Raw genomic sequence first — 14610 nt, 5'->3', positions numbered from 1 at the left:
AGGTTTAGGGAATATGTTTTGTTTGTTTTGGCTGTGACATAGGGCAGAACAGTTTCCATCCCATTCGAATGCATTCAAGAGAGTTTGAAATATTGCACAATAAAAGTCATTCATTATATCTGTCTCCTTTCCCTTCCAAAAACAAAAATGGCTGCCCAGTTCCAAGTCTACACAGGGGGCAGGAAGAAGGGGGTCACAGGGTCACTGGAAATCACCCAAGACTAACACCAGGTTTTTCAGGTTTGAGTTAGGGAATCCTTCTGAAATCTTCATTCCCCATGTACACTTCAAATAAGAAAAGACTAGTCACATTGGATTATTGCTTTGTTATGAACAATTGGAAAATGGACACATTGTACGTGTTCTCACATTAGGCGTAGCAACATCCAAGAGCCTGGCAGCCAAGCTAAACTTACTTGAACTGAAACATCTTTTTACTCACTTTCTCTAGGAAGTTTCAACTGTTTGACACCAAATTTATACTCAAAAAAAAAAAAATTATTTCACTGTTTGGACCATACATTTGAAAGGACCTAGTTTTTCAGACATCTGATGCTCCTTAGCAGTTACTTGATGTGTCTAAATAGAGAAAAAATTGACATTAACTTTGTGTTTACCAGCAAGCATCCGGGACATCAGAACACTGGAAATGCAGTTTGTTTTTAAATGTCAAAAATAAAGACGCCACTAACAGATCACTACACTTGACAGGACAGGACACTGCCAAAGTGAATTTTGTTTTAAAAAGCAAATTTTAGGTGGGTGAATAAAGCTGTGAGAATAAAGAAATTATGAGATGTAATTGGATGTTAACTGCTTTCTTTACATTTTGGAGCTTAAAAAACTCACATGCAAATAGAGTTAGAAATTTGGAACTTAGAACAAAATGATAAAGTCTGAATTTTCTTGAATTACATCTAAAACCCAAAAGCCAGCTGTTTGCTCCCCAGCAGGCTACTTGTATCATAGAGAAGTCAATTAAACCATTTAGTCAGACAACATTGTGCCATGGACAAATGAGAAAAGGGAAGATTTAAGAAGGCTGCTTTCAAACTGGTCACTGGAAATTTTGGAACTCCCAACCTACTCCTTAGAAAATGCAAACTTGTATTTGTTTTTTAATGTGCATGCTCATTTATTTTTCCTTTTCATATAAGTGATATAATGCTTAAAGTATCAAAAAACAGAAGCAGTTCCAAAAAAATACTTGCTTCCCAATATCCTAAAATTTTCCAAAAACCTTTCTAATAAATCTTAAAATTAAGGTCATAGCCAGGCTAAGTATGATCTTGGTTGAAGATGTGGGACAAAAATATGTATCACGAGGGCTTCCCTGGTGGCACAGTGGTTGAGAGTCCGCCTGCCGATGCAGGGAACACGGGTTCGTGCCCCGGTCCGGGAAGATCCCACATGCTGCGCAGCGGCGAGTCCGGTGAGCCATGGCCGCTGAGCCTGCGCGTCTGGAGCCTGTGCTCCGCAACGGGAGAGGCCACAACAGTGAGACGCCCGCGTACCGCAAAATGTTATCACGAGAATGGCAGTAATTACTTATCTTCTCACTAAAGCTATTAGGTTATTTGTAGTTTGTATCACAATTTCATAAAAAAACAGAAAAGCATCAAAGAATGCACAGAATTGAACACACCAGTGAAAAATCATACAAACTTGAAATTGTTAGGCCACAGTATAACGAGTCCTTCTAGAGCCAAGTGAAGGCTCTAAAAATAATCTTCAAATAAATCTAAGACCAAGAAAAAGAAATTCACTATCTTTTTGTATGTGCAATTATTTATCGTAATTTAACTTCATCCCCTAAAATCTGCTTACTTGATCTAAGAATCTAAGTCCAGAGTCAACCTTTCAGACATACTACAAAGAAATCTGGTAGCACAAAAGATAGAAATGCAGAAGGATTTAAGGAGAGAGATTTCTTTAAAACTTTGTTATGGACAATTCACAATCTCTTGTTTCTCCCGTTGCGGAGCACAGGCTCCGGACGCGCAGGCTCAGCGGCCATGGCTCACGGGCACAGCCGCTCCACGGCACATGGGATCTTCGCGGACCGCGGCACGAACCCGTGTCCCCTGCATCGGCAGGCGGACTCTCAACCACTGCGCCACCAGGGAAGCCCCATAATCGCTAGTTTTGAATCCATGCTTCATCCGGATGTATTCATAGGTTAGAATATAATGGGAAGAAAAATACTTAAAAATGTGTGTGAGATGAAGCCAACTTAACACTGCCTAGTCTCAGTAAATAATAAGGAAAAGACATTTGGAATAGAATGCTGCTTTGGGATCCCCATTTCTCTAAAACTCCTAGAAGTGAACTCTGTTCAAGCATCACTTCTTCCAGAAAGAAACAAGACAAACTTACCTGATCTGAAGTTGGTGCCACTTGAGGGTGGAACGGTCCTGGGCATTCCTTTATAATCATACCCTGTATTGTAATTCTGTACTCCCCGAACCCTTTAGAGAAAATTGAGCATCTTTAAGGCAGTGATCACATTTAGAAATTAATGCCTGGCACATGTACTAATGAATCTATGATCTGCTCACCCGGGATGACTTGATGCAGGGAAGTTTTCCCATGTTAAGAAATAATTCTCAAATGCTAAGGCTACTTTCCAAGTAAGGATAGCGACAATTTTTATACTAAACCAAACTATAATAAAAATCTTAATTTATGAGAAGAATTGAATCAGACTTATTAGACAATTTAATTTTTAGCAAACAACTTTGAACCTTATTTTAATTCAACTCATTTCATTTTCTTACTCGTATATATTACACAGTGGTCAAGAGGAGAATTTTTCTCAATGACTAAATCTTAGCATCTCAGGGTGACAATTTTAAATCATGAACCGTAGCAAACCCGTTTATATGAGAAGTTGGGCTGAGTGTATAGGTACCCCAAGAAAGTTGGTTTCCTGCCCATATTTCTGATAGCTTATTATTACTGACTTTTTGCCCTAAATGATAATGTATGTCTGGGTGTAATTGTAGGCTCCACACAGAATTGGTTGGTCAATCTTTTGCTTCTACTGGCCTCCTCCTTCACAAAAAGAACTTTAAACAAAAACTATGACATAGATTCACAGTAAAGGGGAAGGCAAGCTTTCCTATAGTAATCAAGATGGTGTGATGCTGGTTTAAGAACAGACATAGAGATCAATAGAACAGAATCAAGTCCAGAAATAGACCTACACATACAAGGTCAACTGATTTCAACAGAGGTGCCACTGTAATTCAATAAGGAATGCAAAATCTTTTCAACAAATGGTGCTGAATGACTTCCACTAAAAAACCCAAAACAGGGGCTTCCCTGGTGGCGCAGTGGTTGAGAGTGCGCCTGCCGATGCAGGGGACGTGGGTTTGTGCCCTGGTCCGGGAGGATCCCATGTGCTGCGGAGCCGCTGGGCCTGTGAGCCATGGCCGCTGAGCCTGCGCGTCCGGAGCCTGTGCTCTGCAACAGGAGAGGCCACAACAGTGAAAGGACCGTGTACCGCAAAAAAACAAAAAACCCAAAACAACTTCATCTCATACATTGTACAAAACTTAAAGTGGATCTAACACCTGAGAGCTAAAACTCTAAAACTTCTAGAAGAAATTCAGGAGAAAATCTTTGTACCCTAGAGTCAGTCAAAGATTTCTTAGGACACAAAAGTATGATCCATTAAAAAAAAAAAAAGGATAAATTAGACTACATCAAAATTAAAATCTGCTTTTCAAAAGACACTCTAGGAAAAAACACAAGCCACAGACTGGGGAAAAATATGTGCAAGATACATATCCAATAAAGAACTATATCCAAATATACACAGAACTCTTTCATCTCAAAAACAAGACAACAATATCAACAAAAGGAAACATAGGCAAGAGGTTTAAATGGATGCTTCAATAAAGAGGATATAAGAATGGCAAATAAGCACAGGAAAACAAAGACGTTCAACATCATTCGTCATTAGGGAAATAACACACCAAAATCACATTGAGATACCACTGCACACCTACTAGAATGCCTACGAGGAACAAGGCCTTGACAACACCTTGTGATGATGAAATCATGGAGCAACTGAAACAATATGCTGCAGGTGAGGATGCAAACTGGTGCAGCTGCTATGGAAAAGCTTGGCAGTTTCTTAGAAACTGAAACAGACCCCAGCCATACGTCCCAGGAATCCCACTTCTAGGTATTTACCCAAGATAAAGGAAAACATGTGTCTATAAAAAAGATCCATATGTGAATGTTTATAGCAGCTTTATTTATAATAGCCAGAAAATAGAAACAACCCAAATATCCATCAATTGGTGAATGGATAAACTGTTGATACATCCATAAAATGGAATACTACTTAGCAACAAACATGAACCGATCACTTACACAACACGGATGAACCTCAAAAGCATTATGCGAAGTTTAAAAAGGCAGACACAAAAGGATACCCACTGTATGGTTCCATTTATATGACATTCTGGAAAAGGCAAGACTATAAGGATAGAACTCAGATGAGTGATTGTGAGGGGCTGGGGTTGGGGGAGAGGGACTGACTGCAAAGAGGCAGGACGAAACTTCTTTCCGGGTGATGAGGATGTTCTTACTCCTTGACTGGGGGCGGGGGGTGTCATGGTTACATTCAAACTGCTAGGCTTAAAAGGGTAAACTTTACTGTAGGTGAATGACACCTCAATAAACCTGACTTTAAAAAGGAAAAGGAAAACAACAGCTCTTTCAATACAAAGCACAAATCAGGCATTATTAAGTATTTCCTCCTTGTTATGCCAGGTCTACAGCTGAAGTCTGGGCGTTGGGGGGTGGAGGCATTCAGTGAGAGAAAATGGAAGCAACGTGTTTGCCAGGTCAGATCCAGAGAAAAGAACCGAATAACCACTTAATTTTAATTTCAAGGAATTTATCTTACATCGTCATGCAGGCCCAGTGTGGCATAATTTTCAATTACAAAAAACTGGAGGCAACTAGCGTCCATCAGTAGGGAGGTGGCTAACTACATCATAGATATCCAAATTATATCATTCTATGCAGGGGTTAAAAAGACTGCAATGGCACCAGGGCTCCCCAAAATGGTATTATGTTGAATAAAATTTTTAACTTGCAAAATGGAACATAGAGCGATCCCATTAGAAAACAGCAAAACCTATGTTTACACAGGCAAAGGGCCTGGAAGAGGTTTGCCTGCTGTTACTGGTGTTGACACCTAGAAAGGTGGGGAGAGAAAGGCGTAGCTGCAGGATGCTTGCGTTCGGTGGGGGGAAGACACTTTTTCATTATGCACAGTTCTCTACTTTTTTCAGTAGACACATAGGACTTTTGTAATAAAAATGAGTGAAAATAAAAGTTAAGGGGAAGCACCCGTAGCAACAGTGAAGCGCTGCCCTGGTTTAAGGTAGTGCACACAGGATGAGAACTTCAGATGTCATGCTGCCATCTTCTGGAACAAGCAAGAATCTATGGGAGCAGGAAAAGATAAAAGTAGAAGCCATTCTAAGGCAAAATGTCAAGGGTTACTGCGGTAGAAAAGATAAGGCAAATTTTTGATTTAGCCATTAATGAAAAGAAACAGTTAAAAACACACAAGCATGATGACATACAGGAATCATTTTCACAAATTTTATGATACAAATGAGATGGTGGATAAAACTACCTCCAAGTTGTTTTGATTTCTCAAGACTTCTTTTTAGGAAAACAGCCCATTTGTTATTTACAGATAGCAATTCATAGTGAAATATTTTAAAACGAATAGAACTTGTAAAGTGTTTATCCTTCTAACTGCAGATACTTGAAAATGAGAACAATTTTACATTGGAAAAACCAAGCCAAAAAAAATCACAACCAAAAAAATCACAGACCAAAATGTCTCCTTCATCCTCACTAGCACTTTTTGGGAAATAAAACAAAGCACGTGAAATTCTGAAAATTCAAATACAATTGAGATCATATATCATACAGTAAAAACGGTAGAAAATAACAGTAATTTTAACCTTCCTATGAACAAACAACAAAAAATTTTTAAAAAACAAAACCCTCTAATATTGTATGTTTCTGAAAGTTGTTTTTTTTTTTTTTTTAATGACCAAAACCAAAAAGCTTCATAAGAAGTTTTTTTTTTTTGGTTTGTTTTCAGTGGTAGACATTTGCCAACCGTACCAAACTATAAATGGGGGGAAAAGCCCATAAATAATTTACGTGTAAAGATAAAAGAATTTTTGAAACAATCCACCCTTTAGCAGGAGAAATTGGGGATCACTTTGAGTGTTAATGTAAAATACATTAGTCTTTAGCAGCAGGAGTTCCAGACCTATTGGTGCCAAGAAGGTAACAAATAGTCTCTATCTAAGGCAGGGGAAATGGGCGCCCAGCAGGAGCTTTCTTCCCTGTTGTGTTATTTATAGAGAGCCCTATTTGTTAACATGTTTCTGCTATCACAGGAGTAGGAGAGTTTAATGATTTAAAGGATTTCAAAGACAATTGTTTAATGATACAATGATTTACTTGCATTCACAAATTCTAAAAATATAGCAATTTAGATTTTCAAACCGCTGTCACCAAAACTGTGATAGGATATACTGCTGAAGCTTAACTGGACAAACCAAAACAAGTACTAGCTCTTGGTATGGTGAAATAAAAAGTCAGAAAGGCTGGAAAATGCCATGCTAAAAAAGAAATCAGCAACCTACCACCATGCTTCATGTTAGTAAACCAATTTGTTAGGGTCTTTTAAGTGAGTTTCTGGATTTTTTTTTTTTTAATGGAAAACCATGAATTCAATCCCAAATTACCTGTGACTAATCTGAATGATCTGGGAGATGAGTCTTCAACTAGGCCGCTTATATTTTCACCAAAAACCAAACCCCTACTTCCTACCCCACAAAGCATACAAGAGTGTTGTGTGAAGGTCAAAATGCTTTCATGTTAGTTATTTCTAAATTATATATTCACTTTATAATGACAGATTTGCAATATTCTGGTTATTGAAAGAATTTTCCAAAATCCCATGTTTAAGATTTGATTTTAATCTATTAAAATAAAATTTTTATTTGAGACAAAGTATATTATTAAAGCTTCTCTTAACTTTAATCCCAAAGGGAAAAAAACAAATTTTATCATTTCCATCTTTCCTACTTGTTAAAATTTTTAACCTATTTTTTGGGGGCAATCTTTTAAAATAAAAACATACCTCACCCCACTTTCTTTAACAGTTTCAACCTTATATTACCTTCAATTTTCATAAAGTTACATTAATTCTAACAATTTGTTAAAGACCAAAACAAAACACTCTTCTCATCCAGATATAACAAGTCAATTCTAAAAGATGCTTTTTTTACAACAGAAACTCTAAACCTTCAGTGATAAATACGTACTAACATGAAATAAAACTTAAGAGACATGCTGTTAGGTCTAAAAGCAATCCTTTTTAACAGAATACCAATAAAGCTTTTATCATTTGTGGGGAGAACATGTTTAATACAACGCTTTTAGTTTGAAAGATGGAGAAATTCACTTATTTCTACTTAAAAGTAGGTTCTACTCAAATAATTTTATTTGAAACTTTTAAAACACTGAGGTTGACCAAAGGATGGGAACTTGGATGAAAGAATCTTTCAGGCATGAATGGTTGGTTACCTTCTCTCTTGCCAAAACGTTCTGCAGGGAATGTCAGTTACTGCTTTAGTTCTCGGATATGTCCGATTCTCTCGAAGTCACTTGGAGAGCTTCCTTCTGGTTGAGAAAGGTGGTTCTTTTGTAGCCTCTCGACTGGGTGGTGTTTTTAGGATCTGCAAGTGTAGATGTACAAAAGCTCTTCCGTCTCCTCCCAGGTAAACTGGCAGCAGCAGCAGCAGCAAAGCCCTCACTGTTTTCTTTATCTGGTGTGGAGGGCAGCACACAAGGTTTTTGCCTGGAGGACCCGTTCTCAAATCTTCTGCTGTCAAATGTACCTATTGTTCTCCTCTTGGTTCTTTGGGAAATGCCGGAAGCGGGAGGCAATGGAAGGGAAATCCACACAAGTCCTTCACTTTCCAAACCTTTTTGTAGCCTTGTGCTGCGTCTTACTTTGGTTTCACTCTTTGTTCTCTGAAAGGTTTGCTCAATGGAGTCAGATAAATCTTTATACAGTTGGGAATTTTCTAAACTAATTTCTACAGAGCTGCTCACACTGTAGGAAGATTTGGGATTCTCGATTTTTTCCAAATGTAAACTTTGCCCATCAGAACAAGCCATGGACTGTCTTCTGTATTTCCTTTCTCTGTAACTCACACCACGACTACTTGCTATGGAGTTTCTTCCCAAATCCTCACCTTGACTTTGACTTTCTTTCAAGTGGTCAATTAAGACATCTTCTGAACAATCACATTCTTTTTGTGAGTCGGGCATTAAATGCTTGGCCTGCAGTTTTCCTTCTGGAACGACTAAGAAGTCATCCTGGTTTTCACATTTGATGTTTATATCTTCTGAGATTTTAAAGATTTGAAAAAGGTTTTCCATATTTTGACCAGCAGCAGTAAGTTCTTGGGACTGCATGGTAAAATCAGGTTTTGGATTGTCTGATACAATGGGTGCTTCAGTCACAGAAGGACAAGAAATATGGCTGTTTTCATTCTCAGTCTCAGTTTTTAGTTCGTTTTCACTTTCCAACTTAGTTGCTGCTTTTGGAATATTTTTGTTTTCATTAATTTCTATAGTACTTGTATTTGAACCTTGCTCAAAAGTAGCATTAATAAGTGATGAAGAACTTTTCATGTCAGAGCTGCAGAATTCAGACACATCGTATTTATTAAAGCCTCGAACCATCTGCCAATCCTCTGGGTTCTGGGGCAAAATATTATTTCTCTTCGGAAGCTTCACTTCTTCAAGTTCCTCATTTGAGTTGAAATCATCTATGGGCATGTAAATAAGTTTAAATCGAATTAAAAAGTAACAGTGGAAATAAACTTTCACAAATCAAACAGGTGTCAAATTGTATTCTGTGTGTCAAGCTTTCAAAGAAATCGCCAAGACCTACAAATGCTACCCTGTACTTGTCCCCATCTGTCATCGTTCTTTCTCTTTCAGTTCTTCCTCACCCCACAGGTTAAGAAAATATGTACTTAATGCATGAATTAATAAAGCATATAACCTGAGACCATGGAAATGAGAACTGTATCTGAAATTGCTTCCTCTATTCTAACGTGCTTCCCATTCTACAAGGTCAATTAGCATGAGGCAGACACACTTCCTATCTCCCAAAAAATGAATTACTGAAAATCGGCAACATCATGCTTCTGAAACTTTTCCATCAATGTTCCCCTTGAAATAGAAGAGAGAAAATTTGGAATTCTGGGGAATTTGAGGACTTAGCTAAAAAGGTACTTCTGAAGACACTCAAGTCTTATGCCCAGTGTTTAAAAAATTAACATTAAACTGCACCAAACTCTCAAAAAGAGCCCTGGTTGTTTCAATATTCTAGAAATCTCTCCCTTTCCCTGCCAATCTCTGAATATAATTCACCCTCCAGGAAGACACGCCATGTGGGCCCTGCCATGTGTTTCTGGCACACGGTGTCACATCACAGGTGAAAAACACATCATCAAGGTTTTAAAGTCACATAACACAGCCTAAGTGAATCTAGGCTTTATGAGTTCTAAATCTCAGTACTATTAGAAGCCATCTCTCTGGTTATCTCACATAATAAAGTTTTTAATTGGTCAGTCAAAGGAGTATAAAAATGTTTTAAACAAAATAAAAACTGAAAGATAGGGCTTCCCTGGTGGCGCAGCTGTTGAGAGTCCGCCTGCCGATGCAGGGGACACGGGTTCGTGCCCCAGTCCAGGAAGATCCCACATGCTGCGAAGCGGCTGGGCCCATGAGCCATGGCCGCTGAGCCTGCGTGTCCGGAGCCTGTGCTCCGCAATGGGAGAGACCACAACAGTGAGAGGCCCGCGTACCGCAAAAAAATAATAATAATAATAAAAAAATAAAGACTATTTAAAAAAAAAAACTGAAAGATAAAACATAAGCTGAGCCAAAAATCTACAAAAAACGTTTCAGTGTGAAAAGGTATATATACATCCGGGATTTGGGTACTTACAATCATGTCACAGAAAGCTAGAGATTAACATAGGGCAGGGGGCCCTTGGTATCAACCAACCAATATGTCAACTGGGCTCTTTATACAACTTTAAAAATTGATATTCGTGTATTTTTCGTGAAACTAACATACTAGAAAAGGAAGGTAGGGGAAAGGGATGGAGGGAGGAAGAGAGAAATAGAGAGGAAAGGAGAGAGAGAGAGAACGGCTTTAGACCCTCATAGCAGATGAAACCATTGGTTACTGATAAAAAGTGTTTCATGTATTTTTGAAAAGAAATTCTCTAATAAGATGCAAGATGTAAAATATACACTAACAGTCATTGTTCAAGTATCTTTGGAGAAAAGGAAACTGTTAGGAACTACAGATATAACGAAAATAAGTCTCAAGGGAAAGGCAACTCGCAGGGGAGGAAGGTGGACAGATCGTTATAAACCAGGTGGTAAAGGTGTAAGGTGAACAAAGAGTTTTCCTGGAAAGGCAGCCAGCATGGCTAAATCCTAAAGGCTAAGCAGCATCAGGCCAGATTTAAAAGAGGTGAGGTGGCCGACGTCCTGTCCCACGATGTAGCACAGAAAGAGGCTAGGGCAGGACAGCTCCACCTCTGCTGGAGCCCCGGGGCCGGAGGAATATGTCTATGTGGGGTGGCCGTGTGTTTGTTTAAACTTTTGGGCGTTCCTGAAATAACAAGTAGGCAGAGGCCAAGAGTCTATAATGGCATGTACCATATTCGTCCTCGAATCTATGATAGATCCTACGTGCTATGCTGCAAATGGGACGCAGGCTATAAATATGTGGTGATTGACAAAGGCAGCTATCTTAAGAATGATTACATACAAAATTCACACACGAAATGAACACATACTCCAGCTTTTCAGCATGATTTAGTCAATTTAAACTCAAGCATTACCAACCAGATGCAACTCCAATCCAATTTTTGTCTAATCAGGATACCAACAGACTTAATCTTCCTTTTAAACAAAATTTTCCAAGTAATCAAGTTCAATTTATAAATGTTATTTCTAGAAGATGCTTAGCAGTGCCAACTCTACTGAAACATCAGAGGGCAAGGTTTTTTTGTTTTATTTTATTTATTTATTTAAATGTTGAGCCTTCTTTTAATTTATTTATTTTTCTTTTTGGCTGTGTTGGGTCTTTGTTTCTGTGCAAGGGCTTTCTCTAGTTGTGGCAAGAGGGGGCCATTCTTCATCACGGTGCGCGGGCGTCACACTGTCGTGGCCTCTCTTGTTGCGGAGCACAGGCTCCATACACACAGGCTCAGTAGTTGTGGCTCACGGGCCTAGTTGCTCCGCGGCATGTGGGATCTTCCCAGACCAGGGCTCGAACCCGTGTCCCCTGCATTAGCAGGCAAATTCTCAACCACTGTGCCACCAGGGAAGCCCTTAATTTTTATTCTTAATCCATAGAAGATATACCTATTACTGAGCCATCACCTTGTTGACTTTTAGTGATGGATTACAACACCAAACAATTCATTTTACTTTACCAAAACACTTTAAAAAGCAAAAAGAAACAGGGTGAAAGGAAATTCTTTCCCCTAAAATTATATGTAATATTTTGTGCCTGAGTTTTTCTGAGGGGAGGATCCAGAGTGTCCAACAGGTCCTGAAAAGGGTCTAGGTGAAAGTTACAAACGACAGCTTCTTTAACTTAAAATTCTTGTGGGAATAGGAGGGAAAGTTGCTATTTTAAATTTATGTACTCTTTACACAAGGAATGGGAAGAAGGGAAAAAAGAGAGTGAAATAGCAACAAAGAGGGAGGAGAGAAGAGATACAATATCGACAACAGGAAAAGGCCAGGCTACCTGAACACATCCTCCAGATGCTTGGAACCAGCGGCGTCTCAGATGCCTCAGGCAGCTCAGGAATAGGGCTCAGGAGTGGCTTCTTAGACGCCACGTCTCTTTCCCCATATAAAGACTTCTGAACACTTTTTTTCTTTCCCTTTGCTTTCTTCCTTCTGCAACTTTTTAAAACCTGAGAAAATGTATTAAAACACTGTAACTGAGAAAGATGTAGCTCCATGTACAACGTTGACTCAAACTAATTTTTACAAAAAAACCTTAAAGACTAGTTATTCCATTCAAAATTGTAGGAATCTCAGTCAGCGCTAAAGGGCTAGGTAGCTTACACAAAGTCAAATAAAATATGAAACAGAACTCAATTTACAAATTGTAGAGTAATGGTCTATATTTCCACAAAGCATTTGCCAGAGTAAGTTCTGGGTAAGTGAAAAATAGGTGAGATGTTGTAGAACTGGACAGACTTAAGACATGAGGAATTTGTAACTAGGATGTGGTTACGATGACTCAGGATTAACCTAGAATGAGTTATCTATTGGAAACTAGGGGAGACTGTTTTCTGTTCCTAGATCTGGATGAAGAAACCACAGGTGTGTACATAAAATTTGAAGATAACCCAAAGCTGCTTCAAACAACAGGTGATCTAATCAAGATGAAAATGACTAGGTCAAAATAAGATGGAGTTTAATAAGCACAAGTAGAAGATGAGGGACAGAGGTTTGGTAATAACTGATGGAAAACATAGGTTTCTGTAAAAATTAAAACTGTTTTAATAACATCTGGAATGCAGTATTCAATTCAATTCTGACTGCATGTCAGTAACTGAGCACTCATGTTCTATGTTAAAAAAAAGTTTCATATGGAGAAGTCTTGAGGGAAACTCAAACACTGTATTGAAATAATAGGTTGTTATGAGCAAAAATGAAATATATTCAACGTCGTAATATTGGAAAGAACCAGATTTTAGGTCAACATAAGGAACACACTGTTAACAATTACAGCTTCTGGAAGATGGCATCCATTCAAAGAGTTACTGAGAAACTGCTATGTGCAGGTAATAATTTGCTAGGTATGAGATATAAAAACAAACAGGAAGTGGCCTTTAGGGAACTCTTGGTCTAATTTTAATACATACAGACCAGGACAGGCTCTACACAGATTGAGAACACAGAGACCTGGCCTACGGGAGGTTTTCAAGACAGGCTCCACAGGAAATGGAATGTCTAGGCCAAGTCTTCCAACAAGCGAGAATTGTTTTGGTTGAGGATGACAGTGGCACAGAAGGGCTTTTCAAAGGAAAGAGAATGGCATACGGAACAGGTCCAAGGGAGGTGGCACAGAGCAAAGGGGGAACTGCAATTAGCTGTACGTGGTCAGTGAACCCACAGAGAAGTGGCAGAAGAGGCCAACAAAGCAAGCAGGGCCCTTCTCTGCAATAAGTATGAGCCTGACAGCCACGAGGGTTCACCACATGGTGATTTAGAGAGTGATATCTGAGTTTGCATTTAAGAAAGATCGTTTGGGTGACAGCACAGAAACTAATGGTGTGGAAGATATTCAAGAGCACAGAAGTGGCACAAAACTGTAAGTTCCTTGAGATATTTATAGATATCCTGTAAAAACAAAACAAGAAAAAACATTCCATGGAAAAATAATTTTAGAACTGTACAAGATAAATGTTCCTCTTAGTGATTTACAATATACCCTTAACGTTAAATCCTCTAAGAAGTCCTCGGTATAAATAACCTCTATATATGTTAGAAAAATGCTGGGCTAAATATTTTTCCACGAAACATTTTTTTCAGGGAACATCTGTTGACTTCCAAGAAACAGTTGGGAAAATAACAGCATGGACAATGTAAATGGAAGCAAAGAGAAAAATCTTGACTTGGGCTCCACAGATGAACTGCAAGAGAGAAACATTTGGCTTCGTGTTAGTCACCTTCGGTTCAAATCCTGACCCTGCCACTTTATGGCTTTATAATCTTAGGCAAGTTACTTCACCTCTCTGTACCTCATTCTTCTCATCTGCAAAATGGGAACCACAAAAGCACATACCACAGAAAGTTGTGGTGAGTATTAAATATGTTAATATATGTGAAATGGGTAAAGTATGGCTTGATTGATGGTAAGGACTATGTGTTAGCTATTCTTTTTCTTTTAAATTCCTTCTTACTATTTTGAGTATTGATACGGAGAAAAATATTTTTAATACTAAATTATGCTCTTAGTATTACTGTGTGACCCAGGCCCTAGTAGGTTGGTTAATATACTATGATCAATGTCATCAGGTTATAACCTCCAGAACAGTTTCTGATTCATAGCTCAGGTAAATACCCTTTTAGCAGGATTTTGGAAACCTCTGTTTACCTGAACTGCAAAAGCACCTGCAACAGCACCTGGCACTTAGCGGCTTCTCAACAAACATACGTGAACAAATGAATGAATGATTGTGAAAAAAAAGGTACAAACTTCATAAAATTTGCTAACCATGATGAAAGATTAATAATATTTTTTTCATGGTCATGGGCCAGGAGGACACCACCCAAAAAGAAAAAAGATGAAAGCACCTGTGGTCTGTCATGAAAATATATCTAGCAACGCTTATCTTATCCACGAGAAGGTTGCATCTGCAAAGGCTAGAACCTCATCAACCTTATTGGAGTAAAATTTGAATTTACTCCAATACAAAAAGCCTTGCT

The 14610-nt window shown here is 38.6% G+C and overlaps 1 protein-coding gene and 1 pseudogene across 5 annotated transcripts in view; both read right to left on the bottom strand.

Moving 5' to 3' along the window:
• Window positions 1-4409, bottom strand: part of LOC137228421 (glycerol-3-phosphate phosphatase-like) — a 41972-nt pseudogene extending 37563 nt beyond the window's left edge.
• Window positions 4410-5614: 1205 nt separating this feature from the next.
• Window positions 5615-14610, bottom strand: part of CDCA2 (cell division cycle associated 2) — a 52374-nt gene continuing 43378 nt past the window's right edge. For all 5 annotated transcript variants that reach the window (XM_067745184.1, XM_067745185.1, XM_067745183.1 and 2 more), the window contains 2 exons: window positions 11912-12083; window positions 5615-8894 (listed from right to left, as the gene is read on the bottom strand). In XM_067745184.1, the coding sequence (XP_067601285.1) occupies window positions 7687-8894; window positions 11912-12083 (1380 nt within the window). In that variant the 3' untranslated portion in view covers window positions 5615-7686. The remainder of the gene's footprint in view (window positions 8895-11911; window positions 12084-14610) is intronic.

This window comes from Pseudorca crassidens, chromosome 7 (genome assembly GCF_039906515.1).
Source record: "Pseudorca crassidens isolate mPseCra1 chromosome 7, mPseCra1.hap1, whole genome shotgun sequence".
NCBI lineage: Eukaryota > Metazoa > Chordata > Mammalia > Artiodactyla > Delphinidae > Pseudorca > Pseudorca crassidens.
The sequence above is the reverse complement of the archived record's forward strand: the minus strand, read 5'-3'. Positions and strand labels throughout refer to the sequence as shown.